The sequence below is a fragment of the Rhinolophus sinicus genome, chromosome X (assembly GCF_036562045.2).
Source record: "Rhinolophus sinicus isolate RSC01 chromosome X, ASM3656204v1, whole genome shotgun sequence".
Classification (NCBI taxonomy): domain Eukaryota; kingdom Metazoa; phylum Chordata; class Mammalia; order Chiroptera; family Rhinolophidae; genus Rhinolophus; species Rhinolophus sinicus.
In genome coordinates, this window is record NC_133768.1 from 111,210,363 (window position 1) to 111,236,697 (window position 26,335).

At 58.9% G+C, this 26,335-nt stretch overlaps 1 protein-coding gene across 9 annotated transcripts; it reads right to left on the minus strand.

Moving 5' to 3' along the window:
- Positions 1-1,250: 1,250 nt before the first annotated feature.
- Positions 1,251-26,200, minus strand: HCFC1 (host cell factor C1). Of its 9 annotated transcripts, XM_074323855.1 has the most exons (27): positions 24,707-25,037; positions 18,592-18,740; positions 18,210-18,370; positions 17,415-17,623; positions 16,470-16,554; positions 15,865-15,971; positions 14,572-14,751; positions 14,082-14,441; positions 13,648-13,808; positions 12,952-13,149; positions 12,364-12,588; positions 12,117-12,221; positions 11,676-11,895; positions 11,249-11,391; positions 10,951-11,089; positions 10,522-10,742; positions 8,641-9,930; positions 8,418-8,508; positions 8,020-8,183; positions 6,957-7,533; positions 6,200-6,523; positions 5,882-6,000; positions 5,655-5,792; positions 5,091-5,276; positions 4,119-4,422; positions 3,553-3,616; positions 1,251-3,329 (listed from the first exon to the last, which is right to left on the minus strand). In XM_074323855.1, the coding sequence occupies exons 1-27, from the start codon at positions 24,897-24,899 to the stop codon at positions 3,290-3,292; spliced, it is 6,153 nt and encodes a 2,050-aa protein (XP_074179956.1). In that variant the 5' UTR covers positions 24,900-25,037; the 3' UTR covers positions 1,251-3,289. The 9 variants fall into 9 exon arrangements, with proteins under 9 accessions (XP_074179956.1, XP_019610676.2, XP_019610681.2 ...); XM_019755117.2 differs by having other exon boundaries at positions 8,418-9,930; positions 24,707-26,200; XM_019755122.2 differs by having other exon boundaries at positions 6,200-6,520; positions 6,957-7,401; positions 8,418-9,930.
- Between the last annotated feature and the right edge of the window lie 135 nt (positions 26,201-26,335).

The window sequence follows — 26,335 nt, forward strand, 5'->3', positions numbered from 1 at the left end:
TTTTGAGACCAGCGCCAAAAATGCTAATGGCATGGCCCTTGCCTTACGTAGGCTGCCGTGAGGCAGGTGAGTGTGGGGACAGCAGAGGGTGGGTGGGAAGAACCCTTGCAGCCCTCCACAGGCTAAGCATCCAGGGCCATCTGTCATACAACTGATAGATCTGCACAGGCCCCTCCCCTTCAGAGGCCAGCCCCACCCCTTCTGGGGCTAGCCCCACTCAGACCCTTCTCCCCAGCTGGCCCGCATCTTCCCACCGCTGGGCATTGCTCCTGTTGCTCCGATCTGAAGGACATGTGCCTGCCCCTTCCCACCTTGTGAGGCTGCTGGGCAGAGTTGGTGCGGCGGGGAAGATAGCGCTATGGCTCCTGGTGCCAAGATCAACAGGACCCTACACCATACAAGATGCCGTGAGGCCAGTGGAGTGAGCACCAGGTAGAGCTGCCCCCAAAGAGGCTCCCCTCCAGCCGTGAGCTCACAATGCACACGTACTCACCAGGCAAAGATGGAGGAGGCAGCTTTTGGCAGAACAGTGAAAGGGCAAGGTGGGTAAAGGAGGCAGGCATGCTGAGGAAGGGTTCTCCCCATGCCTCCTGTCCCTGGCACTAGTGTGAGCACCGGGGGACTGCCTGGCCATTCCCAGGCTCTCTGGGCTTCCTGGCTGGTTGGCACTAAGTCCTAATTCCATCCACCTAGCAAAGCCACCCCACCCCAACAGCGGGGCTCTCACAGTTGGCTCAAGAAAAGTTCTGCTGCTTTCCTTCTGGGGGCCTGGCTCTCAAGGGAGCCAGCCGATTCATTCCTGCACCTGCTGAGCGCCAGACAGGGGAGCCAACCCATGGGGCAACGCCATGTATCCATGTATCCGGGAGGTGACACTCCGGGGCCCTCCTGGGGGCCCTGAGTTCTTGGTGGAAGGAGCTCTGTCTGGTTCAGCCCTCCCCAACCGTCTGAGGCTGGCAGCTGCTGACCTTCCCGTCCTTTGCCCCGTCCTCTGGTAGGGGAGGAGGGAAGGTGACTGGTGTCCATAGGAGTTGGCAGCAGCTGCCCAGGAAGCTCCTTGGCTGCAGCGGCCTCCGTGGGACCCTGTGCTGCGACAATCTGGTTCTATCCAGGGTCATGGCTGTGGTGGAACCTTGAAACTTGTGAGGCAATTGGGAAGCAGAATCCCACTCACAGCAGGTCCTGTGAGCAAGAGGCTCCTGGGGGTTCAGTAAGATTGGGGATCCCAGACAGTGAGAGACAGCAGGTGGTTACTTCAAAAAAAGTCTTTTAATTGTTTCAAAATAGCACAAAACGACATCGCACTATGGTAATATTGAGTCACGGGGTTACTCTACAATAGATGAACGGGCGTACTGTTCTCAGAAACGAGAGAAATCAAAGGGCGCTCGGAACAAGGGATGGGGAAACGATGGGACCAGGCGAGTGGGCTCCAAGGTGACTAAACGTGACATTTTCCACAGCGAAATATACTATAATACATCAAACCAGAGGCCCCAGAGGGTGCCAGCTGGTGGGGGGGGAGGGTCTGCAGAGGCTGGGGGACTCCCCCCGCCACAGCTGTGTCTCCAGGGCAGATGAGGGCTCGGAAAAAATGGACTGCTCCTTTCAAATATTTTGTGACCTGCCTGCAAACCTTGCTCCTTGCCTAAATCTCAGGTGTGGGACAGAAAGCTGGCCCATTAGCTACTCCAAGCAGGGTCCCAAGCGCCCCAAATCTGGCCCTAGGACTGCACAGCCTGGGGACAATGCTGCAAACGGAAAGACCTGCTTCTTCCCCAGCCCGCCTCCTGGATGAAACCACACACTTGCCCTCCCAGATGATCTCTGAGGCCTGAGTTCCCCTTCACACCCCCATCCCACCCCTTACCTTACAACTGCCTATAGGGAGGTGGCTGCAGGAAGCAGCAATTGAGGGTGTCAGATATTCTAAGCCAGCTCTGCCAAGGTGGGAGCCTGGGTGGGGAGTGGAGAGCACTGTGAACCCAGGACCAGAATGACAGTTCGCCTTGCCTTTGGCCTTGACCTCCTGAGCTAGCTCTCCTCCTCAGAAACCTGATTTTTGGCTCCTGCAGACTCTCAAGCTCAATCCTGTGGTGTGGAGCAATCGCCCATAGGGAGTGAAGTTTGACAGCTCACCCCTCCTTTGTCCAAGGCGTGGGGACAGCCAAAGGGGCAGAGGGCAGGGGCCAGCAAGAGGAAAATTGGGCTGGGCAGCAAACACCAGGCCTGCAACGGAAGTTTCACGCCTGTCCTCCCCTTGCTGCCCCCAGCGTTTCCTCCAGAAAGATCCCTGCCAAGGCTTAGCCAAGGAGAGAAAGTTAAAAAAAAATAAGAAAAAATAAAGAGATACACATTCTGTACACGGCTAACAACAACAAAAAAGGGACAAAACCCCACACGCTAAGGCTAAAATTACAATAAAAATGTTAACTTCAACTTCAACTTAAAAAAATACAACAAATGCAGCAGTTGGTGATGTGGCCCCTAGCCCCAACCCACGGGGGGGCCGAAGCCAGGCTCGGTGGGGGCTACTCTACACCCCATTGGGAGTCAGGAGGTTTTCACAGAACACTGCTCAGGCCACCACAGGGCTCCTGCTCACCCCACCCCCATGTCTTTTTTCTTTCTTCTCGTTTTAAATGGGAAAGAGGGAAGGGGAGAATAGGAGGGGGTAGATACGAAGGCCTCTGAGAAAATGTGTAAGCTTCCTGTGGGATCGCAGGCAGAGACGGATTGGATAAGCTGAGGGCAAGCTGTTAACGGTAGCAGAAAATGCAAAGGGAACAAAATAAAACAGAACTCAGCACAGGTGCCCTGCGAAGCCTCTCTCGCCTCTCAGAGTAGAGGCAGGGGTTGGGGTAAGGACGGTGCCCTTTCTCCGGCTTCCGTGTCCCCTGCCCGGCTCCTGGCTGCCCCTTGGAGTCAAGGGTGATCAACGGCAGGAGGCGCCGCAGGCTGTGGAGGTGGTGCCTCCCCTGCTGTGGCATCTTTGCTCTAAGTTTCTGTTTTTCTCTCTCAGGGCCTCTGGGGGCTCACGTGGCCCCCAGTAGAAGGCGCAGGGGACGAAGGCGCACTGCTCCCACTTGCTCACTGCTCTTCCAGACCTGCCCCCGCTTCCTCCCAACAACAATGGCAAAATGTGCTTTCTTGAGATTATTTTAAAAACAGAGAAAAGGAGAGAATGAACGGTGGCCAGTAGCTTGGGAGGGTGAAGTGTGAGCGCCGGGTGGGGTTCCTGAAGCAGAGGGGGGTCTGGAGAGGAATCCAGGTGCAAGGCAGCTGCCCCTCACTGACCATCTGCCTTAGATTTCTTTGGAGCGGATTTTCTGGGAACATGGAAGGAAAAGAGAAAGTTTAGGGGGGCTCCTGACAGCTCTGCGGGGCTCGTTGTAGGTTTCTGGCTGGTGTCCAGTGGGGCTTCATACCCAGTTAAGCCCCCTCCCACCCAATCATTTAAGAGGCGGAGCCCTAGGATTGCCATAGCTCCTTCCTCAACAGGAGCCGCCCACCCTAGTCTCAGAAGGTTCCTGAAAGGAACTTCCTGCTTACATTTCTGGAGAGGACATGGGCCGCTTGCTGGCTGGCTTGGTGCCAGAGTTGTCTTTACTGGTTTCTGAAAGGAAAGAAGGAGCAATGAGCGGTGCAGTAAAGCACACACCACTTTCGTCACACAGAAGCTCCCAAGCTGAGAGAACACATCTGCACCCCGGACCCCAGCTCCCCAGCCCTGTAGCGTGACCAGCTGAGAATGATGGTCCTTCCCGTGATTCTGGCCACCTGTGTACCGCCCTGCAGGTTGGCCCTGGACTCAGTTTCAAGGCCCTCACTGTTCTCCCTGCTCAGCCTCACGGGAGCTGCCTCAAAACTTGACAGGGCAGCCTGGGGTCTGCACTCCCCACCTCAACAGCCCTGGGAAGCTTTCCCTGCACCCCAGGTGAGGGGAGGTGCTGTCCGCAAGATATCTGCCTAGCACCCTAGGCCATCATGCTCCACCCCTCCCCGGAGTGTAAAGCTCCAAAGTCCAGCTTGGAGCTGGGTCACCCCGCCTGCCCGATGTTTGCGAGGGGCTTCCACACCCCAGAGGCTGCCCAAGGAGCCCAACGAGTGGGACCCACCTTGCAACCACCTCACTTGGGTGGCTGGGCCGTAGCCCTTCTCGTTGCGGGCAGCGATGCGGAAGATGATGGCGGGCTTGGTGGTGTAGTCAATGTGGGCGTTGGAGAGGCTGGAGGACTGCACGAGGCAGGAGGGGCTGGGCCCACAGTACACCCGCATGAAGGCCAGCTGGGCCGGGGTCGAGCTCTTGGGCTCGCCGCCGCCGGCCTGGGAGCTCTGGATGGCCAGGTAGACCGAGTACTCGATGATCTTGCCCGAGGTCACAGAGGGGGGCTCCCAGGTGAGGTGAGCACCGTCGGGACTCTAGAAACAAGGCAGCAGAGGTCAAGCTGAGCTGTTGTCACCTCTGCACCTGCATCCCACGCTGCCTGTGCCGGAGTGCTTCCCGACTTGCACACTGAGTGTTCACACCTCACTGCTCCTCCTAGCACAACAGACCTAATCCACAGCGGAATTCAAAGAGCTCCAGAGAGATGGCCTCATCCGCCCCCATCTGGAAGGCAGACTCATGCAACGACAAAATAAAAGAAATGAGGACTCACAACAGAGCCTTCCTCTACCCACTCTGACACCTAAAGACTTATCACTTAGCCTCTTGGTGCCTCAGTTTCCTCATCAGGAAAATGGAGCTAACAACAGGTTCCAGACCTCCTCAGGCTGTGCTAAGGATTAGACAAAAGAACATGTTGGACATGATATGCAGTGAACACTCACTGAACATCAGCTGCCATGTTCAGACGGGCAGAACGAGGCTGGGGAACAAGAAGGAACTTGCCCTTGTCACCCCAGCACTTGGGAACAGTGCCAGGACCAGAGGCTTCACCCCAAATCCTGGGGCCTTTCCTGAGTCACCCCCACCTGGTCCAGCACAGAAGGGAGTTCCGTATGTATGAACTCAGCAGAGACCTGCTCTGCTCCAGGCAGGCAGGAGACCAGCCAGAAACTGAGGGTCACTCCGTGGTAAGACTTACTTTGCTGATTTTAATGGCACAGGGGGCCCCTGGGAAACCAGGCAGACACGTCTTAAAAGCTGAGATCTCGCTGAAGGGCCCCCTGCCACAGGCATTGATCCCAGCAACACGGAACTTATAGGCTGTGCCGGGCTGCAGTTCCTGCTTCTTCAGCTGGTTATAGTCTGGGACAGTGCCCGAGTCGTCCTGGGGAGACAGGCCAGAAGAACAGGAAGAGGGAGAGAAGACAGTCACGTGAACCCCACTGTCAAGAAGGCAGCTCTGGGCTGGCAGAGCCCTTATTCCAACCCAGGGACCGCGCAGGTCCATCTGGGGAGGGAAAGGGGGAAGTAGGGCAGCGATGGCATCCCCTCCACGACAAGGGGGAGCGTGGTCAGAGGACTGCAGCTTCAAGGGGCACAGGAAGAGGGAGTGTGTGGCTTAGGCTCTGCACCTGGCTGTCCCCGGGCAATCCCCAAGATGGAGGATACCCCTGGGGAGCTTCAGAAGTCTCCTGGAGCCCTGGTACCTGCCTCGTGGCCAGGATCCACCCGCCCGAGGGCATCAGCTCCTGGGGACACTTACATCAGACGGGACAGCATCATCTGGTGGCAGGAAATAGTGTGTCACCATTACATTAGTGCTCTTAATCACTCCCACATCAAACCACTGGTTCTCTTTCTTCACAGGGGCTTTGCTAGGCGGGGGCGGTAGGTCTGGCTTCTGGAAAAACAGCAAGAGGAGAAGCGATCAGGCCCTTAGCCCTTGGGGCCGAGGCAGCAACCCCCGAAGCCCCATCACACCAGACTCACCACGCCCAGGGACTCGATGCCATTGGCCACCTCAGTCAGGGTAGCGGCGGCCTGCAGCTTTGCGGGACTGGCTCCCACGACTGGCTGGGGGGCCACAAACGTGTTGGAAGGAGCCAGGCCTGGGAGGAAAGAAGGCATCAGTGGGAAGCAGCCCACAGACTCGGCTGCTGATTGGGAGCCCCTCCCTCAGACCAGTCCATACTCCCCATCTGTGCACAGAGGGGCCCAGAATCCCTCCAAAACCTCTCCCCAATCAACTGAGTTCCCTGGGGGTAGTACTGCGGGAAATATGCCCGTGGCTGGCCAGGCCCCGCTTACTCTCAGTGGCTGTGGAGGGCAGCAGGGCTACGGTGCTGGGGACGGCCCCGGCCAGCTCGCTGAGGCAGTTGCCCTCAATGGCCGGGTCGTTGAGGCTGTCAGCAGGGGCCAGGGCCTCGGTAGGGAGGTGATGCTGCTGCTGCTGGGCCTGGGCCTCCTGTAGCTGCTGTTGCTGCTGCACCAAGGCGGCCAGCTCCTGCTGCGTCAGCACGATGGGGATGGTGGTGGCCTGGCCCTCCTGACCCTCAGCTGAAAGGTGGCCCAGCTCCGCCTGTGTCACAGCTGCCGCCGCCTCGGACGTGTCCATGGGCTCCCCAGTGCCTGCTCCAGAATGGAGAAAAACACTACTCAAGACGGATGCCAGCCAGGGGGAGCCTGTCCCTTGCCTCCCAATGTCACCCCCCCACTCCCTAGCACTAATGGCAGAGTCCCAAGGGACGAAGGCCCTGAAAGCCTCTACCATGGACCTTGTTTCCTGACCCATCTCTACCCTGCCTTCCGCTGACCAAGGGGCCCCGCCTCCTTCCTGGGTGCCCAGCCCAGCCCATCAGCAGTGCCTGTCCTCCCTGTCACATGGGACTTAGGCCACCCCAGGGGGAATGTGCCTCTTCTTCTCATGATGTCCATCAGCAGGGAGGCTCCAGAACCCCGAGTCCTCCTCACTCCTCCCGAGGAACCCGTCTTCCCTTCAACTTCAGGGTGTTCCTCTGGCCTTGACTGCAGATGGCATGGCGAGCTGCCCTCCCCCAGCACCTACCCATGACGGCTTGCTGTGCAGCCTGGAGCACTGCCTGGATGGCCAGGGCCTGGGCTTCCTCTGTAGCTGCGGCCTGGGCAGCTGCTTCAGCGGCAGCAGTCACTGCCAGCTCCTCAGGGGTGAGCCCTGTTACCATGAGGGTGGTGGTGCCTGCCTGGGCCTCAGCCATCAGCTCTTGGGGAAGTGACAACTGGTCTACTTCAGACTGTGTGGGTGGGGGTGGCTGGACCACCACAGTGGCCACCACAGCTGAGTTGGCAGGCTCCTGGCCTGACGATGGGTCCCCTGTACTGCTCAGATCCACGGCGGTCTGCAGCTCAGGGGTCTGGGAAGCTGACAGGACATCGGCGGACTCCCCCATCAGGGGTGTGGAGGCAGACTGCAGGAGTTGCCGTGGCGGCAGCTGCTGGCGTGGCCCTGGCGAGGCCTGGAGTTCCTCTGGGGGCTGCAGGATGTCAACAGCAGAGAAGGGCATGTCAGAAGTTTCTGTGTTGGCTATGGTCACTGTTATCGTGGCCGGGATGGGGACTTCGGTGGTCAGAGCCCCTGGGGTAGTCTCAGTCACTGATGAGATCTTCTAGAAAGGGAGAGAAGCCCCTGTCAGAGGGGAGGAGAGGGAGGCCAGAACCAGGCAGCCTTCATCTCTCCCTGCGGGCGTGGATCCCCATTCTCCACAGGCCATCGCAACCCCGTTAAATGGGGAGGCGTGGTGGGTCACTGAGCAGCAGAAGTGTGGCAAGACGAGAGACCTTCAAGACCCAGTGGCCAAATTGAACCCGTACTCAGAGAGGCCTCCCAGTCTAGTCAGAAAGGCGCCCTCAGATTCCCGCCTTGTTACACCTACAGGCTACAGTGAAACCACAAGCCATGGAAATGGGTGGCTCCCGCCTCCTGTCCTGTCATGCCCACAGGCCACCCCTTTCGCGGTCTGGGAAAGGAACCAGGAGCAGCCCTGTGCCTGGTACAAGAGCGACACCTGGCGTCCGACTCCGGAACAGCACAGGCTGAAGGTGCACCGGGCAGTGGGGAGGCACCAGGGGACCCTCCCTCCCAGGGCTCTTACGGGCACAGAGGGGCCCGGGGCCGGTGTGGACTGTGTCACGGTAGTCACGGCGCGTGTCAGCGTAGAGGACACAGTGGTCGTGATGGCACTGGAGCTGGTGATGTTCACATTGTCGCCCTCCGTGCTCTCTACCTCTCCCTGGTCACTGGCAGCTGGTGGGGGATCTGTGGGAGGCAGGCAGTGAGGCAACAGGCCCTTGGCTAGCACGGGTCTGGCGGGGAGGCTGGCTGACAGGAGCCCCAGGGCCTCTCCCCTAGAGAACAGTTGCCAGCAGGACACCCCCCCCCATAAACAGCCCCACAGAATCTGTTGGGCTCTAAGTAGATCGTTCAGTTACCGCTTCCCTCACCCTTTGCGCCCTGGGCTCCGGGACACCAGGAATGCCAGCCTTCACTCACCCTGGTTGGAACTCATGTTGGAGGTGACAGTAGTGGCCGTGTGCGTGGTGCCAGTCTCGTGGGTCTCACAGGGGGGGTTGGAGCACACCCTCTGCGTTGGAAAAGGAGTCAGCAATGAAGCACCCGCCTGGGGAGTGACGGTGGGCGGTGCTGCCCCCTCCAAGCTGGACTCCAGGGTCCTATGGGAGGGGGCGCTGTCGGGGAGCAGGGTGCCCATGCTGACCGACATGGTGGTGCCAGTGGAAGTGGTCTGGTGTGTCTCGCAGGGGCGGCCGGCAGGGGGCTGCTGCCCATGCTCGGGCTGGCCTGCACCCCCACCGGAGGTGGCGGTGGTGGGTGTATGGGTGGTGCCCGTCTCGTGGGTCTCGCAGGGCGGGTTGGAGCAGACCCGCTGGGCGCTGCCCGCATTCGAGGTAGTGGCCGTGTTGGTGGTGCCTGTCTCGTGGGTCTCGCACGGCGGGTTGGAGCAGACCTGGGTCACGGTGGCAGAGGAGCCCAGCAGCGCATCCAGGGCTGTCACAGTCACAGGGGCACTGGCTGAGCTCTCGTACGCATGTGTGGCGAGCCCCTGCATTTCGCCAGGCTCCCCAGCACCCATGCTGGAGCAGGCTGTGCTGGGGGTGCTGATGGTGTGACTGTGATGTGCCTCCAGCTGGTGCCCCGTGGACACCAGGCCAGCTACTGGGCTGTCCTTGCCGCTGGGCCTGACTTGGCCACTCGATGGGGCCAACTGCACAAAAGTGGTGCCGTGGCCCCCGGCCTCCAACGCCAGGCTCGGCCCAAGGAGTGGGCTGGCTGAGCACGGGGCCCCAGTGGCCATCACAGTCATGGTGGTGCTGGTTGCATTGGTCTGGCGGGTTTGGCATGAGGCTTTGACAGAATTCTGGGCTCCCTCCAGGGCCCCCGCAGCCACCCCGACCCGGACCACAGCAGGGGTGGTGGTGGTGGTTGCACAGCTGTGCCGGGTGTCTCGCTGCTGGCCGGCACCAATGCTCGACATGGCAGTGGAGGCGGTGTTGGTGGTGCCCGTCTCGTGGGTTTCACAGGGCGGGTTGGAGCAGCTGTGCTGGCCAGCCATATTAGAGGTGGCAGTGGTGGCGGTATTGGTGGTGCCTGTCTCATGGGTTTCGCATGGTGGGTTGGAGCAGACGCGAACCACACTGCCGTTCTGCTGCCCCACTGTCGAAGTGACGAGAGAAGCGGCAGCGTCCTGTCTGTCACAGACGAACTGCACTTGGGTGGGCTGTGGGTGTCCCCCAAGGTTAGCCACGACGGTGGTGGTGGCCGTGTTGGTGGTGCCTGTCTCGTGGGTCTCACAAGGCGGGTTGGAGCAGACCAGCGTCACGGTGCCGGGCTGCACGTCACCCTGGCCAGAGTCAGCAATGGTGACAGTGGCCGTGGGCTGTTCCGTAGTAGGTGAGGCCAGGATGGACACAGGGAGGTCGTGCACAGGCTGGGCCTCCACCCCACTGGGCGCCGTGATCAGAGTCACCTGGGTAGGCTGGGAGACAGGCTGGGAAGACACCAGACGGTAAGAGTTAGCGGTGCAACTTTCCATCTGTCTGTCCCTTCCAACGTCCTACACTGTCATGCATGCCAACTGGGATGACAGACTCGGCTCCTCCTTGCTCTGACCCCAAGACAACTGACTTGCTCAGGGACCAAGAGGCAGTGCTTCACCTCAAGGCCCAGGGCCAGCCCTGGTTAGGGAAGAAACCCTGCTGACCCTGCGCCACCCAAAGGCCAGCAACAGATGCTTCACCAATTCCAGGAATTCAGCTGAAGATGTATGAAAAGGAAAATGCTACATGCACATGAAGATAAATGGCTGCATCATCTACAATATAATGAGAAAAGAACCTAGCGGTCAAAAACTGGAAATGACTAAAATATGTTGTCGCAACAAAAGAGATTATTAGTGATTAAAAATTATGATTCTGCAACAGGGAACATGTCCCATGATGCCACACACGAGGGAGAGAGAGGACCTGCTACACAAAGTAGCAGAGCAATGGGAGACCGTACCCCTCAGGCTGGAGCTCACGTGCTTTCACGCAGCCCCTGGCATGCACGCACAAACCTCACGACCTCTCAGCCACACTACCTGCATGGTGATGGTGGGGGTGGTGAGACCACTGGCCGCTGTCAGCGTGGTCTGTGCGGCCGACACGGTGATGGCAGTGGGGTTGATCACCTGGCTCGAGAGGGTGGCAATGGTGCCTAAGGTGGTGATGGGTGTGGCCAGGGAAGCACTGGTACTGTGGCCCCCAGCTCCGGCAAGGCTGGTGGAAACGGTACCTGTCACGGTGCCCAGGGTTGTGACACCTAAAGGCGGGGAGAGGCAGAATGAGGATGAGGCCTGTTGCTGCTGCCTCCTTTCCAGCAGCTTTTCTCACTGGACGGCGCTGGGGGGCACTGGGAAGTCTAGAGTGCCCCCAATAGGAACAGAAGGCTCCAGAGTGAGTACCTGCCCCCTTCCCCAGCCCTCCTATGGGAGGCAGACCCAGAAAGAATGCGGGAAGAGGCCACACACCTGTGGTGCCCTTCACAACCAACGTGGTGACGGCTGGTTTGACAGCAGAGACAGTGACGGGGGTGACCAGGCGGACGCCCCCCATGGGCACGGTGCGGAGGATGGTGCCTGGCTGTCCAGGGGCCCCCTTCAGCACCACCTGGAACAACAGAGGAAAGCGCCCCTGACGTCACTCACAGGGTGGCTGAACCCTGTGCTGCCCCCTCCCAGGCCCCTCAGGAGGACACGTAGGGCACATGCGGCCTGCTGGGGTCCTGGACTGGACACAGCGGTGACGAGAGGGCCAGGCACGCCTCACCTGGGTCACTCCTTGCTGCCCGTGGCCAGTGGCAATTTTGGGAACAGCAGTGATTATTTTTGCAGGTGCTCCAGTTCCTGAAGTCATAACCTTGGTGGTGATAATGGTGATCGGGGACTTGATGCCAGGAGTGCTGGTCACACCTGGACAGGAGAGGGGACAGCATGGCTTCAGGCCGGGCCTGAGATTCCCCCGTGCTAGCTCCCATGTCCCACATCCTTCTGCCCCTCGCATCAAACAAACAGGTTACAATTAAAGCCACACCCTGCCACCTCCCTACAAACCTTACACAAAAGGCAAGGGGAGGGTGGAGAAAAGGGGAAAAACCAAACAGAAAGCAAGAGCACAGCAGAGCTCAGCTTCCACGCCTGTCTGGTGTTAGCGCCCCTCCCCGGTTCGTCACCCATGCGTTGGGGGAAACCTCTACCTGTGGCGCCTGCCTGCGTGATGATGGCTGACATGGGGATGGTCTTGATGATGGTGGTGGTGCCGGGCTTGGTGGTGCTGGGGGACACGCTGCTGATGCCCAGGATGGTGGGCTTAGTCCCAGCCCCACTGGCCTGTGTTGTAGTGATGATGGTGGTGGGCTTGCCATCTGCTGAGGTCACCAGTTTCAGGATGGTCCCGGCTGGCAGGGGCCCTTTGGTCTGCGAGGGAAAACAGGTGGAGGAGGGCGAGGTGGATCGGCAGCCAGGACGGAGCTACTTTCCACCGCAGCCCAAGCAGCTCCGGGCCTCTTCTGCACACTGCGGGGGACAGGACCGAGCAGTAGAACTTTCTGTGTGACACGTGCTCAAAGGACCGTCTCTGGGCAGGGACACCAAGTTCCACTTGCTTGCGTTGCCGAGTCTGGGACCCACGAGCTCACCTGGATGATCTGGGTCACTGGGCCTGTAGATGCCTGGCCTGTGACTGCCGAAGTCTGAACTGGTTTGGTTTGCACCACTGACATCACTTTGCCCAGGTTGGAAATCTAAAAAGCAAAGGATGGAACTGGGAGTGATCTAGAAAGCAATGCAGGCTACAACCTGGGCTGCGGCTCGCCTGGCACGGGCCCAGGGCAGTGCCACAGCCTGGCAGCTGTCACGTGCAATAGGGCTGCACCTGTCACTCACCAGAGCACTGCCTCCTGGGACGGAAATGGGGCTCTTCACCAGGGTGATGGTCTTGGTGACCCCACCCACGACTGTGGTCACCACCTGGGCTTGCTGGGCCACAGTCACAGTCCCCGACTTGTGCACTGTGATGATGGGGCGAGTGGACGTGTTGGCAGCAGAGGAGACGGACGTCCCCACCTGGGCGGCTGCAGTCTTTAGCATGCGAGTGGCTGGGTTGCTCACCTGGGGGAGGGGGAAGAGATGAGTGCCAGGCAGGGCTGAGAGAGGCAGAGTCTTTATGTGGCATGTCCTGGAGGGCCTGCAAATCTGCTTCATCTCCCACCTCCTCCCTTCCCCCTCCCACACTACAGAACTCAGTTTGGTTCACGTCTCCCTTAGCGAAGGGAGGAGACTGAGCGATATAGGTCTCGTCCAAGGCTATCACACCCGTGACAGCTTCGTCCAGAGCAAGCACCGATTATGGGCCTAAGAGCCTCTGCGGGCTGGTCTGAAGCCCTGGAAAAGTGACCGCTATCTGACCGCACTCTGCCTGCAAGCCCCCGGCTTCAAGGCTGCCGCTCACACCCAGGTCCCAGGGATGCTCACCATGACTGGCGAGGAGGCCACCTTCACAGTGGCCGGGAGGGTGGTAGTGCCAGGTGTTACGGCCACGGTTTTCACAATGGTGGTGCCTGCTGGGACACTCAGCACTGTGGGCGCCGAGGAAGGAGGGATCTTCTGGGTGGCGGCAGCTGCAGCCGCCAACGCAGCCATGCCACTCATCTGCGGGTTGCTGCCAATCACCTGTGGCGGGCATGGGGCGTGTGAGCCGCAGGGAGCGCGGGGACCTGGGCCGCCTAGCTCCCTGCTCCAGACTTCACCAGGGAACCTTCTTCCCACCCAGGGCTCCATGCTCCTCGCAGCAGTACCACAGCTCTCCCGGCCCCAAACCTGGACTCCTACTACTGAGCAGGCACAGGGACCCCAAGGCAGGAGGTTGCCAGCAGCTCTGGATCTTTCCTACAGACCACAGAGTGAAAGACTGCTCCCTCTGAGTCTGGATTAACCACCAGCTGCTTAGATTCTCCCCTCGGGCTTTAGGACAAGAAAGTTCACTTTAACATGCCCTGGGGATCAAAGGGCAGGGAGGTCCTTTTGAAACATCAACTTGTTTATTCTTACAGGTGACAAGGGCCCAGGGTGAATGGTGCTGCAGGCAGGTGGGATTCAAATCCAGTCAAGGTGCCATCAATCACCAGGAAGTCCCACCCCACCCAGCCTGGTCACACAATGGCTCCTCACCGTGCCCTGGGCACTCTGAGTTGGCACAACCATCCGCACGCCTGCAGGAAGGGAGGTCATGGTGACGGGGGCTTTCCCAGCCTGGCTGGCAGGTCGCATGGTGACCAACGGGGTTCCTGTTGTAGCCTGAGGACCGGTCACTTTGAGAACAGCAGGGACACCTGGCAAGCACAGGGGGCCATGAGCAGGGCTCCAGCCTCTGTCGGATCTTTCAGCATTTAGACGTGAACTGCTTCGGCGACCTGCTGGGGCTTTATGTCTGGCCATTCCAGACACCCTCAGTGACAGTCCCCACAGGTGGGACTGAGCTTTCTCCCCACACCCCACCCCTCAGTAACAAGCCCGCACTAATGGCTGCCACGTGTGCTGTCTGTTTAGCAGTCCTCATTCAGGAGTGCACTCTCCCAGTGGGCCAGCCCTACCCACACACTCACCTTGAGTCCGGGCGGCGGCGGGCACTGAAATTGAGCTGCCGGGCACTGGTGGCAACACCTGGATGGTGGTGGTGGTCGGAGGCGCGGCAGCAGCCTGGGGCAGGAGCGTGATGCCTACTTGGGTCAGCGGCTGCACAGCGGGTGCGGCTGCTGCCGGGGCAGGGCTCTTGGGAGGGTTGGTAGGCACAGATGGGACTGGATTGGGTGTGGGGGAGGTGGCGGTAGCAGCCGTGGCAGGAATGTCGTATTTCTGGAGCTGCAGAAGGTAACTGTCGGCAGTTGCCACTGCCCCCCAGCTCACCTCCAGGGAATTGGTGTTGGCTCGTACCAGTTGTACTCTGGCCGGGGGTGGTGGCTTTTCTGTTAAGAGACCAAAGCCGGTGAGAAGGGGGAGGCTTCAGCTTCAGGGGTGAACGTGGCAGAAGACTATGCCCGCAGGCTCAGCTGCACTGTGGTGGGCCCTAAGGCTGCCTCCTCCAGTTGGCCTTACCTGTTTCCAGGTACCAGAGGTCCTTACAGCACACCTGGTTGTTCCAGGCCTTTCGGTAGCCATCACGCCCACTCCAAATGTACAGGCGGGTATTGATTGCTACAGCGCAGTGGCCAGCTCGGGCCCGGGGGATGTTGTCCTCCAGTGTGTCCATCAGGATGGTCTCCCAGGCCATGGTATCTGGGGAGAGCGGGAGGCGGAGGTCAGCAGGGAGGCAAAGGAGCCTGCCACCCGCAAGCGGCCCTTTGGCCTTTTGCTGTCAGGGATGGGGCATTAAAATGAAGCAGTCATCAAAGATGACTCAATTAGAAGAAAAACTCCAAACCCCCAAAACTCTGTGGCCAAAAGACCGTAACAATGATAATCCACGGACTACAAATGGGGAAAACTATTTGAAACACACAGTCAAAGGTTGCCCTTCTTACACACCAAACACAAGAGCCTACAGAAAGAGACGGGCAAACAGGAACACAAGCTACAGAAAACGCAACAGAAGGAGCTAAGAAAAATGACGTACTACATTCACAGTAAGAGAAACGCCAACTTAATCCACAGTGTGCCTGGCAGTGTCCTTGCAGTGCCCGCTGCAGCCGGAGGCATGGGGCTGGCCCGTGGGGAGAGTCAGTCACCCGTCGGGCTTGGTGAAGAGCAAAGGTTTGACTGTCGCTGCTCCGGCACTGCCAGGGGTGTGTATGTGGGTACAGCCTCTGCGCAGGGCAGCCTGGCAGCAATTCTACCTCAAGGTTTCTACCTTTCAGATACACTTGCACGTGGGTGAGAACGGCGCAAGGATACTCACGGAGCAGTGTCTGTGCAAGTTTCGACACCAGGATAGCGATTCAAAAGAATGAGGCTGTGTGGCGTGTGGGGATGGGATGGACTCCAAGACAGAGTAAACGGAAAAAGGCTGAGTATGGCGCTGCGGAGAGCAGGCTGCCGCTTTGTTTGTTTCTAAAGGAACCTACAAGCAATGCTTGTATATACAGAAAAGTCCTTGCAGGGTGGACAACCCAGCAACGTGGCCGCCTCTGGGCACAATGGCAGGCAGGGGGAGGCTCTGCACCCTTCGGCTTTTGTGTTTGCACATGTCACACCACGTGTAGGAAGAGCCTATTCGACAAATGAAAAGGAGGAGGTTCCCTCCAAGCGCTCTGACCACTGGCTTCTTCTCGAATTCTAGAGGCAAAGGCCCGAGAAGCTCCGCTCCATGCACACCCCACGCAGCCTCAGGGCCGAGGAGGGCCTGCGTCCCGCAGCCCTCCGCAGGCCACTCCAAGCCCGAGGAGGCCATACCCAGGTTGAGACAAGCCAGTGTGTTGGTGCACTTCCACTCCTTCTCGTGTGTGGCCACCTTGACGTCATCCATGACGAGCGGCACCCAGCCACCAAACACGTACATTCTGGGACGAGGAAGGGAAGAGCAGGACACGATTGTAGAGGAGGCGCCAAGCTAGAGGCCACCTCTTCCATCCACAAAGTTCTACACACTTGGTCCTCTAGCTGTCCCAGGAGAGTCCCCCCAGGACACACCGCACGAAGCTCTCTGCGTGGCCCTCTCCTGCTCGGTGGCTCAGCCCTCACAAGAACTGTGTCACCTCCACTATGTGGAACTGCTGTTGAGCTCATCTCAGTCCCCATCATCCTTATATTCGCTTTGGGATCTCGGTATTGACAGACACCCAGCTGCTTACATGCAGGATCTGGAACAGTCTGCGCCCCTCTACCCCGAGTCTGTCTTCTCTTGGTCCCCCAGGGTCATAACGTAAAGATGGGGCTCCTGACAGCCAGCCCAGCCAGAAAGAGGCCTCCTCAGGATTGCTGGGACCAAACTGAGAGCCCTTGGGGGGGCGGGCAGGGGAGGGCTAGCAAGAGAAAAGCAGTGAATGGCCGCTACTCACTTGTTGCCTATGGTCGTGGCCGAGTGGAGGCTGCGGGGAAGAGGAGCTACCCCGCTGAGACTGGGCTTATTCCACGTCAGAGTCTCTGTGAAGAGCGAGGGAGGAAGAAGGGTTACCCACATTATGTCACACACGTGCCCCTCTGATCCAGAGGAAGTGCCCTGGCCTCGGGGAAGGCTCTGGAAGGTGGGTACTGACCCAGGCCAAGAATTCCATGCCTGTCCTCCCTCTAGTCCATAGGAGGCCCTTGGATCGCTAATACTGCTGTCAGGGCTGCGGTAGGGTCAGGGAGCATAAGACGCGCCCCTTCCTACTCTCCCCAAAACGCCTTCACCCTCACACCACCTCTGCTGTCTATAGACCACGCGTGGGGAAGCACCATGCTGCTGGGAGTTTCGCTCACAAGAAACTGTTCCTTTGGAGTGTCCACACTGATCTATAGGACTAAATAAACCTCCAGAGACATATTGTCAGCCACCTTCTCCCCTCGGCCTTCTTCGGGTCAGACCCCACACTTCTTTCTGCCACTCCCGATACCCCACCTGGTTACCAGCCCAAGTAGCCCCCAGACATCTCTCATGGGCTCTCGACGTCCCATGTGATGACAACAGACCAGTGTGCACCACTCCCAGTCCAGTCTGACCACTGACGAATCGAGAGGGACCCATGCTACCTAATCCACACAATTCCATTCTAGAAGGGCCTTGACCTCTCCCATTGTTCTCCTATAAGCTGGCAAACCAACTCAGCCTTCCTCTTTCTCCAAAGCAGTGCCACAAGCTCCGGGGAAAGAGGGCAGCCCCAAACAGGGTTTGGCCCCCACCCTGCCACAGCAAGGAGCCAAGCAGGACGCTCCCCCTGTGAACTCCGCACCGCCACCCCATGCTGGCCAGCCAGCAGACTAGCTGCCGCGAGACGACTGGAGAAGCCACAGCCACATCTTACCGATATCCAGGGTCCACAGGTCCCCGAGCCGACAGCCACTCATCCCTCCGTAGATGACCAGCTTGGACTTCTTGTTGTCTTTCTCCGTGTACACCACGGCAGTATGTGACTCCCGGGGTGGGGGCAGGACGCCGTAGGTGATGGGAATGTCCCAGGCTACCACTCCGGAGCCGGGCCGCAATTCCAGGATGTATAAGTCATTCAGGTACCTGGAGAAGAAAGGTCAGTTATGACCAGCCCTGACTCCACGTGCCAGCTGCCGTACCGACTTCTGTGGGTGAAGAGCAGATTCCTTGGGAGACAAACGGAGCTAAGGGCCCACGAACAAGTTCTTTTTCTGCCCTTGCCCCCAAGGACGGGCTGCCAAAAGCTCTGGAGGAGGAACGTGAGTCCAAGAGGAGCAGCAGGACGGGGCATGCTGGGCTGCCTTGCCCACGAAGCTGGGCATTATACCAGGGCACCCTGGCTTGGGACAACTCCAACTTTAGAAAGGCCCTTGGCCACTGGCCTTGGATAGTGAAAATACCAATCACTAACCCTGCAGGCAGGCAGCAGAGGCCGTGAAGGAAAGCACCAGTGCTAAACTGGGTCTGAGCAGAGGCCAGTCCAAGGCAAGGGAGGTTCCCACCTCCTGGCCTGCCCTCCTCCCCCAGGCCTCCTCGGGTTACAGACCTCAGAGCCCGAACGCTCCTTCTAGGATATGTAGTGGCACCTTCTCCTTTCATGAAGGGACTTGGCATGGTGGGATGGGTGGGCTGGCACGTGGGAATCCACATGAAGAGGACAAAGCCTCACCTCGGAATGTTGTTCTTGGGGTCCTCGCTATCATTGGCCAGACCCCCAAACAGGTAGCATTTATTGCCCACAAGGGAGAAGCTGTGCCCGAGCCGAGGACATGGAGGGGGCCCGTTTTTGGGCGTCTTTGCTTTGAGTCTCTTCCACTCCCACCGGCTTGCCTGCAAAATCAAGAGTTGCTGATCAAATCAGGGAGGGTGAAGGTGGCCTTTGGGGCCTGGGCCATTCGTGCTGTAAGGGGGAGGTGACCAGGCTGAGGTAGGTGTATGAGGGCAGAGGAGGTCCCGGGCAACCACTTGAGCAGTCCCTGTCCCCTCCGCACTCCTGCCTCACCAACCCCCACCCCGGCCACAGCTGTAAGGAGCACAGCAGGGGCCGTTACCTGGAGCTCGTAGAGGTCATTGCTGTATTTCCCATACTCGACCATCCCACCGAACACCAGCAGGCGGGTCCCATCGCACACAAAGCCATAGGCTGCACACCCAGGGGGGATGTCCCCTCTCACGGCTGGGATGAACCACTGGTTGGTGGCTGGGGAACAAAAGGAAGCGGAAGTCAGAACTGGGGAGCTCCTGGAATAAGAGTCCCCACCCCTCTTACTCCCCCAATCCACCAGCCTTCCAAACACGGCCCGAGAAAGGAGGGGCCGAGACAGCGCCTGTTTCTAAGGATGTGGGACTTTCTCCTTTCAGCATCCGAGTGCCAATCCTCTATCCCAGCCATCTTCCAAACACCTGGGACCTGAGAGGCCACCTCCAAACAGCCAGCGATCACCCTGCTTCTCCTGAAGGTTGTCTCAGTGAGGCGGAAGTCACTGGCCAAGATAGCTCATCAGCTTCTGGGAGTGTGGCCACCGACTTCCTTCCCCTACTGCTTGGTGGGTCATTGGAAAGAAACTTGTAGCACCCAAAATGCTCGCTCGGTGGCCCCATGCCCCTCCTCCCCAGGGGCCCACAGCTGTATGTGGAAGTGGCTGTAAGAGCCACGAGTACCGGCGGCTGCTCTGCCTTCCTGCAGGCGCTGGCCACTCAAGTCAGCGTGACCTGCCGGTTGAGGAGGGAGAGCAGGACACACAAGAACAATCTGTGCTGGCGTCTCCTAGGTGATGGTCCACATCGCCCCTCCCCCCATATCACGCCCACACCCCTCCAGAACATTCTCAAAAGCCAGAGGTAGCAGCAGCAGCGAGAGCTTCTGTAGCAGCCTCACAGTCCCTGCTGGCCACAGAAGCTTCCCCCAAGCCCACCACCTCTAGCTGCGGGTGGGGTGGGGAGGCCACCAAGGAAGAGGGTAAATCAGAAGCCAGGCCGCGAGCCTGGTGGCCTGGCTTTTTGTGACACTCACGACTCGCCCACACTTTCGTGGCCTGGTGTTCAACTCCCCTCATACTGGAGGTGCCAGGGCTTCCTGGAAAAGTCATGGGGCAAACATCCTCCTCCGCTGAGGGGTCCCTTTCATCACACGTTATTTGAAGAGCTGTCCCCGAAAGGATACACCACTCTCTCCCCCAAAACCTCAAACTGGTGGCCAGACGTAAATCAGTTTTGGTCCAACATGAGCACGCAAGGGGATTAGGATTTGGGTGTAAACGGGGCTCCCCCTGGGGTCTGACTGGGGATTACGCTGGCCCCTTGGGGAGGGCCTTGGGAGTCCCCAGCGGCTGCTTCTGGGCCTCTCTGCCTAGGCATGCACTTCATCATTGACACAGCGCCCCGTACGCTGGGTAACCTAAGTTCTATGCTGTCACCCCCAAGGCCCCACATGCACCTTGCCCCAAAGGCCTGCCCTCATGTAAAAGCACAAGTGCACCTCCGGACAGTTCTAGCTTTTCCTATCACTCCCCACTACCCAGCTCTACAGGCTGGTTTGGAAGAGGCTGTCGGTCCCCTCTGTGGTTTAGCAGAGTCACAGGGGCTTCAGGATGCCCAGCACCAATCCTCCTCTCCCCTGCTCTGCCATTTTCCTAGCGGAGGTGCAATGCTGTACTGCCTGCCCTGCGCACGCGCCGAGACCCCAGGTCCCGGCTCCCTGCCTCGCTCACTCCCAGAGCAAACACTAAGAGAAGCAGCAGCTCCCCAGGCCGAGGCAAACTGCCCTACGTGAATGGTCCCTGGAAGGGACTCATGTAAGTTAGTGAGATAAAAGCCCACAGAAAACCTCTGAGATCACCTCGGCCAAAATCCCTCGACTGATAAAGGAACGGAGCCCGGGAGGGGAAGTGACTTGCTTGAGGTCACAGAGCAAAACAGACACACAGACAAGAATCTTGTGACCGACTTGAAGTGACCGCTAGGTGCCCACCTCAGCGCCCAAAGAACAGGGAGGCATCAGGTGGCCTCGCTCACCTGAGCACCCCTGTGGCTGCCATATATAGACAGCTGGGGGCCATCGGTCAGGGCCGGGACAAAGCTACATGGCAAATGGGATCAGCCTATAGCTTTGCCATCACACTCTGGTCACTGACCTAGCCGCCAGAGGTGCTGATCTCGTTCTAGAACACTCCAAGCAGGGCAGGGGCCCTCTGCACCCCTATCAAGCAGTCTGTCAGGCAGTTTCTAGTATGAAGCTGCAAACCGCCTCTCTTCATTTCGCCCACAGTCCCAGTTCTGCCCCTGAGATGGCACAAGCAACTGCCTCTTAACTATGACAGCGATTTGCAGTCGCCCCTTAATCATATTATCTCTAGCTCATCTAGCGGGTGTGTGTGTGTGTGTGTGTGTGTGTGTGTGGTATAACCCAATCTCTGGGTCCCTCATTCTTGATATGCTGCTCTGGCTTGTCACCACTCTCATGGCGGGAAGGGGTTCAGGAAAGGAGGCTGCTTGCCCACGGGACCCTTCGTGGGATGACCAGAAACATGACCCCACTTTCTCTCCCCTCAACAAGACCGAAACCCCAGCTTCTGTGTTCAATCAGCTCCCCAAACCCTTTCCACACTGTGCCAACTGTCTGTCGTTGCTGCCCCCCCATCAACCTCTAGGCATCACCACCTAGAGCCACATCCCCACGCAGTGGGTAGACGGTCAAGCCGCACCAGTTGCCTTTTTGTTCCCTGTCACGCTGGGGCACTTCCTGTGTGACAGCCGTGGTGCCGGGCGCTGGAGGCAGAGGAGACCGCTCTGATTCTCAGACCGCCCCCAGTCCACTACGGAGGCTACCGTGCCCTCCTTCCGTGATGCGAAGAGCAGGCCAGAAGAGCTCTGCAGTGAGCAGGGGCGATTATGGGGGGGTGGAGAGGGGGGGGCTTCTCAGAAGAGGTGACGATTGGAGCCGGGCCTTGAAGGGTGAACAGGATTTCCCGACACATGAAACTAGCGGGGCCAATCAGGAAGTGAGTACAAGAGGCAAGTGAGAAGAGAGGAGGGCCCAGAGTGGAAGGGGAAGAGATTTGAGACAACCTCAACTTAGTGCCCAATTCGCCACAGGGACAGAGGCACAGGGAGGTGTTTCTAGGTGGTGGCCTGTGCCTGTTAACTGAAGGAAGAGCCAGCCTAACAGTCTCCATAAAGGTCTGTACTCTTGCCAGACTCCGCCACCAACTGGTGGGGTGACCCTGGACCGTCACTTCCCCTCTCGGACCCCAATTTCCTCATGTGCAAAAACAAGGAAGTTCCACTCGATATTTTCCAAGGCTCCTTCCAGCTTTCGCAGTCGGCAGACCTTACTTAAAGAACCACTGAGGCAAAAAAAAAAAAAAAAAAAAAAAAAAAGAACCATTGAAGCCAGCCAGCCTTGGGCGACCAACCGTGCCCTCCACCCAGCAGGTCACACCCTACCCTGTCAGCACCAGGTCCTCTGGGTGATCCGCTTTGCTAGGTTGAAATGAAATTGCCCGAGGTCAAGGACAGAAGCTACCCAAAGACCTCCCAAAGGCCAGTCAAGTATTTCACAGCTGCTCTGGCAACTGCCCACGAAGAGGAAGGACACGTATTCTCTCTCCCACACCTGCCACCCCTCAGCCCGTCATCAGCCCCAGGTCGTCAGCCCCAGGTCACTAAGTTAAGCAAGCCTGTGATGTGCACGCATGTCCCCTGAGTGCGCCCCCTGGAGTCTTTTATCTTAGCAACAGGGGATGCTTCCAGATCAGCGGGTCTCTGAGCACTCATCCAGCAAAAGGAAAGTGCGAGAAAAGAGGCATACGGATAATGTGGCCTGACCTCATTTAAAACAAAACAAAACACAGGTAAGCAGGAGGGCACCTGTGCCACCACTGGTAGGGGAGGGGCAACACCAAGCCCCGTCTCTCTGTCCCGAGAACAGCAACACTTCAAAGCTACAGGAATGGCCAGAGATCCTGCAAATAACAGAGCCAGAGATCCCCGCTCTGTTATTTGCAGGAGTGGAAACCCTGAGTGAGAACAGGACTGGGGTCGTTAGTCACTCTCCTGGGAAGTCACATAAGGAGTCGATTAGGGCAGTTTCCAAAGTGCTCCCGGGAGGAATCAGGGCGGCAGCCCTTTGGAGGGCCGGCTCGCTCCTACTACTACAATTACTTGCAGCCTGGGAATGAATCAAGGCCAAAGCCACCAGTTCATTGTAATAAACTAACAAATATACCAAGGCCCCGAGAAGAAGTGGACTTTGGAGCTGATGCTAATTAGGACCCTGCCCTACTTTCTAAAATGGTATTTCCCTGCCAAGGAACCTGCTCCAGGCCTTGGGAGAATAAAGTCAGTCCAACATGTTGAGGAGGTTCTGCTCAGGGCAATGGCCTCTCTAAAAACAGCCCTGCCCCTCAGCCTTACCTTACTGGGCTAATTGCTGCCACCGCAGCTGTCTGAGCTGGCACGGAGCACCACCATCCAGCCCGGCCTCGCTGGAGGTAACAGGTGCTGAGCCCCGGAATGCAAAGTGTCACCACAACCCACCAGCCTTTGAAAGTCAGCTTGGTCGGGGCAACAACCTACAAGGTTCAGAGAAAACTGCACTCTGCCAAGGAGTGAGAGCACCCAACCAAGAGCCCAGCTCCAACCAACTTCTCCCTATGGCTGCCAGCTCCCTAGCCCAGAGGAACCTCAAAGCTGTGCGAAGTGCCCAACTCAAGGACCTGGTACCACCAGTACCCTGAGAGAGGACAGACACGGAGCAAAAGGAGTTTGCTAGACGTGATGGCAAGAGGGAAAGGGCTGGCAGATGCCCCCCCCCCTTCCGCCATGGCCGACCAGAACGCGCGCGCGCCTCTCCGCTGCTCCGATGGGGAGCTTCCTAAGACCACTGACCAGGGAGGGGGGAGGGGGGCGCGCACGCTTTTCCCTGCCCATGCCTTAGTCCCTCAGGCTCTCACCCAGAACAGAAGGAACACAGGCCCACTGTTCTCAGCGACAACGCCTAGCTCCTCCTTACAAGCAAGGAGAGGTGCTGTGGGCCAGCAGCATTCAACAGGCCGCTCAGAACGAGGCAATAGGTGTGCAAACCAGGACAAGTGGCCGCCCTGGGGAGAGGGCCACAGGATGATGTGGACAAGCCCTAGAGACCTAGCAAGGACACCAGGCAAAGGGCTGAAAGCCAGCCACAGGACGGCGATACCCGGAGACAGAGACGCAGCACGGGGCTGTCTGCCATCCAAAGCCGCTCCTCCCAACCAAGGACGGAGGCCTTAGGTTTGGGCGAGACTGAACGTGGGCAGGTAACCTCCTCAACCTCTCAGTAAGAGGAGGGTCAGGTAAGGGACCATCTAGCCCGCTGCGGGATCCCTGGAATTCATCTCCTACATCGGAGGGACCCAGATCAAGAAAACCGGTCATTTGAAGAGCAGCACTGCAGAAGTGAATGCCGAGAGGGGGAGGCAGTAATGCTGCCTGATCTGTGGGTCCCCAAGGCTCCTGCTCCGCCCAGGAAAGGTTACCCGCCACACACACAAACCCCAGAGATCGGGATTAGGCTGCTTGATTCTCGAGACAGAACTCATCTGTAATCTAGAAGTTGTCATCTCTCCCGAATGAGCATTAGCGGTGAGCTGAGCAGGCGCAGGAGGAGGGAGGGGAGGAGGGAGAGAGGCAGGGAGGGAGGCAAGGAGGGAGGGGGTGGGAATCTGCCTGCGCCAAAGGGACGCATCCGCCCGCCCGCCCGGCCGGGTAACGGTGTATGTCTGAAGTCACCACCGCTGGCGACGCCCCCGCACCAGCCGGACTAGACGTTCCTCTCCAATAATGAAAGCACCCCTCAAACACAGGAGAGTCAAGGGGTGTAAGAACGGGGGGAAAGAGCAGGGGAAAGCAGAGAAGCGGAGCAGAGCAAAGGGTGGCGGGGCGGGGTGGGGGGGAAAGCAGATCAGTGCAGAGAGAGGGAGGAATAGGAGGAGGGGGAGAGGGCAGGAGGTGAGGGGAAGATAAGGGAGGAGGGGGAGGAGGGAGGGGAGAAGAGAGGGGGAGGTGGGGGATCTGGAAGAGATGCAGGGAGAGAAGCAAGAGGAGGAAGAGGTGATGGAGGGAGGGAGAGAAGAGGGAAAAGATGGAAAGAAGGAAAATTTCCGAGGGTCCAGTGAGCTTTGCACTTACCCGTGTTGTACACGTGCAGTTCGTCCACTATTCCCTCGTTGCCGCCACCAAACACCACGATGAGCTCCTTGATGGCCACGGCGCGGTGGCCGTGGCGGGGCCGGGGTACTGGACCCGACCAGCCCACCACTCGCTTCCAGCGGGGCTGCAGGAGCACCGCTGGCGAGTTGGCGGGCGAGACGGCCGAAGCCATAGTTCCGGGGAAAGGCGCAGTGGGAAAAAGTCACCAAGTGGGAATGGAGCCCTCCAACAGCTCTCACACACCCCCTTTCGTCTAAGGCAGCTCTCACGCAGAAGCGGTTTTTCACACAGCGGTGCACGGTTCCATGGAGGCCGCCATCTTAACTATCCTCCTTCCCTTCAGCTCTTCCCCTTCTTCTCGCTTACCCCGTCTCCTCAAGAGCGTCCCGAAACTGTCGAGTGCCTAGGCCCGAGAGGCTGGAGGCAGCCGAGTCCTGCCGCTCTGACTACTTGCCTGGGCGCTCCTCCTCACAAGCTCGAGCGGGAGGCCCTGGGAGCCGCCATCTTGAGCCGCCTCTCTCTCCTCCCTTCCTCAGTCGTAGCCCTCCCCCGCCGGAAATGGCGGAGCCCCGGCCCGGTTCCCACACCCCCCAAGTCCCCTGCACTAGCCGGCTTCCGGGGCGGGTGGAAAGGAGCCACAGGCGCCGCGGTCGTCCCAGCCCCGCCGGCGCTCAGACCACAATTGTGGGAGCCGCCATCTTGAGACCGTCCCGCTTCCCCGCCCAGCGATTAGTGTAGCCGCCGCTCCCGAAACAGCCTCGACACTTGTAAGGAATAGAGGCGTGCCGGAGGCCAGTGGAAGGAGCTCGAATTCTCAAGGGTTGCTCCGAGGCTTGCGCCGTACAGCTTGTGAGGTCTCGAACCTCTCCCCTTGGTCCGCCTCTGCTACTCAGGCTGCGCCTGCCGCCCTGGGAGCCGCCATCTTGAGACTAGCTACCCCTACCCCCCTATTCTCTTCCTCCTGGGTCAGTTCTTCCACTGCAAACCAAACGCAAGGCAGCGTCCGATCCTCGCTTCCCTCCTTTTGACTCCTTCCCACAGGGACCGCTCCAAAGAGCCAGAGTTAGGCCCTGAAGTGGCAACTGTACGGCAGGAGAAGCGGTAACGGCAGGGCGCTCATGCCTCCTCCCTGGGAGCCGCCATCTTGTGTAAAGAAGTAACAACTAAACATGGCGGCGGCGACGGTCGGGCGAGGGGGCGGAGTCCGGTGACGTCACTGCCTCCCCCTCCCGCCCTCTGGTAGGCTTCGCCTCTGGCCCGACGCCTCTTAAAGGAGCCCTTGTACAGCCTCGCGGCGAGGGTCCGGGGCCGCTGCGTGCTCAGCTTGGGCTCAGACTGGGCTCGGGTCAGGCGCACGGGTGCCCAGCCCCGCGGCCCCCCTCAGCGCTCCTCCACGCCTCCGCCCTGGGAGCCGCCATGTTGCCACTTCCCCTCGCCCGGCCGTCCGCGGGCGTCAATAGCGACTTTCAGCACAAAACAAAGATGGCGGCTGCGGCATCTGGGTGATGCCCGGATGAAAGTGCCTCAGACGAGCTTGGCCCCGCCCCCTAGGAAACCGTTCCCCGGGTCGCTGAAGGGACACATGCCTGAAGAGATGCCTTTAACTAG

What these genes read in the sequence shown, in the direction of transcription:
- HCFC1 (XM_019755117.2), bottom strand. Translation starts at nt 24,899, where the DNA reads ATGGCTTCGGCCGTCTCGCCCGCCAACTCGCCAGCGGTGCTCCTGCAG. An exon ending in GGCAGCAAGGAGTGACCCAG is followed by an intron (nt 11,090 to 11,248) that starts GTGAGGCGTGCC and finishes CTGTTGTTCCAG; the next exon opens with GTGGTGCTGAAGGGGGCCCC. An exon ending in ATGATGCTGTCCCGTCTGAT is followed by an intron (nt 5,277 to 5,654) that starts GTAAGTGTCCCC and finishes CTGTCTCCCCAG; the next exon opens with GACGACTCGGGCACTGTCCC.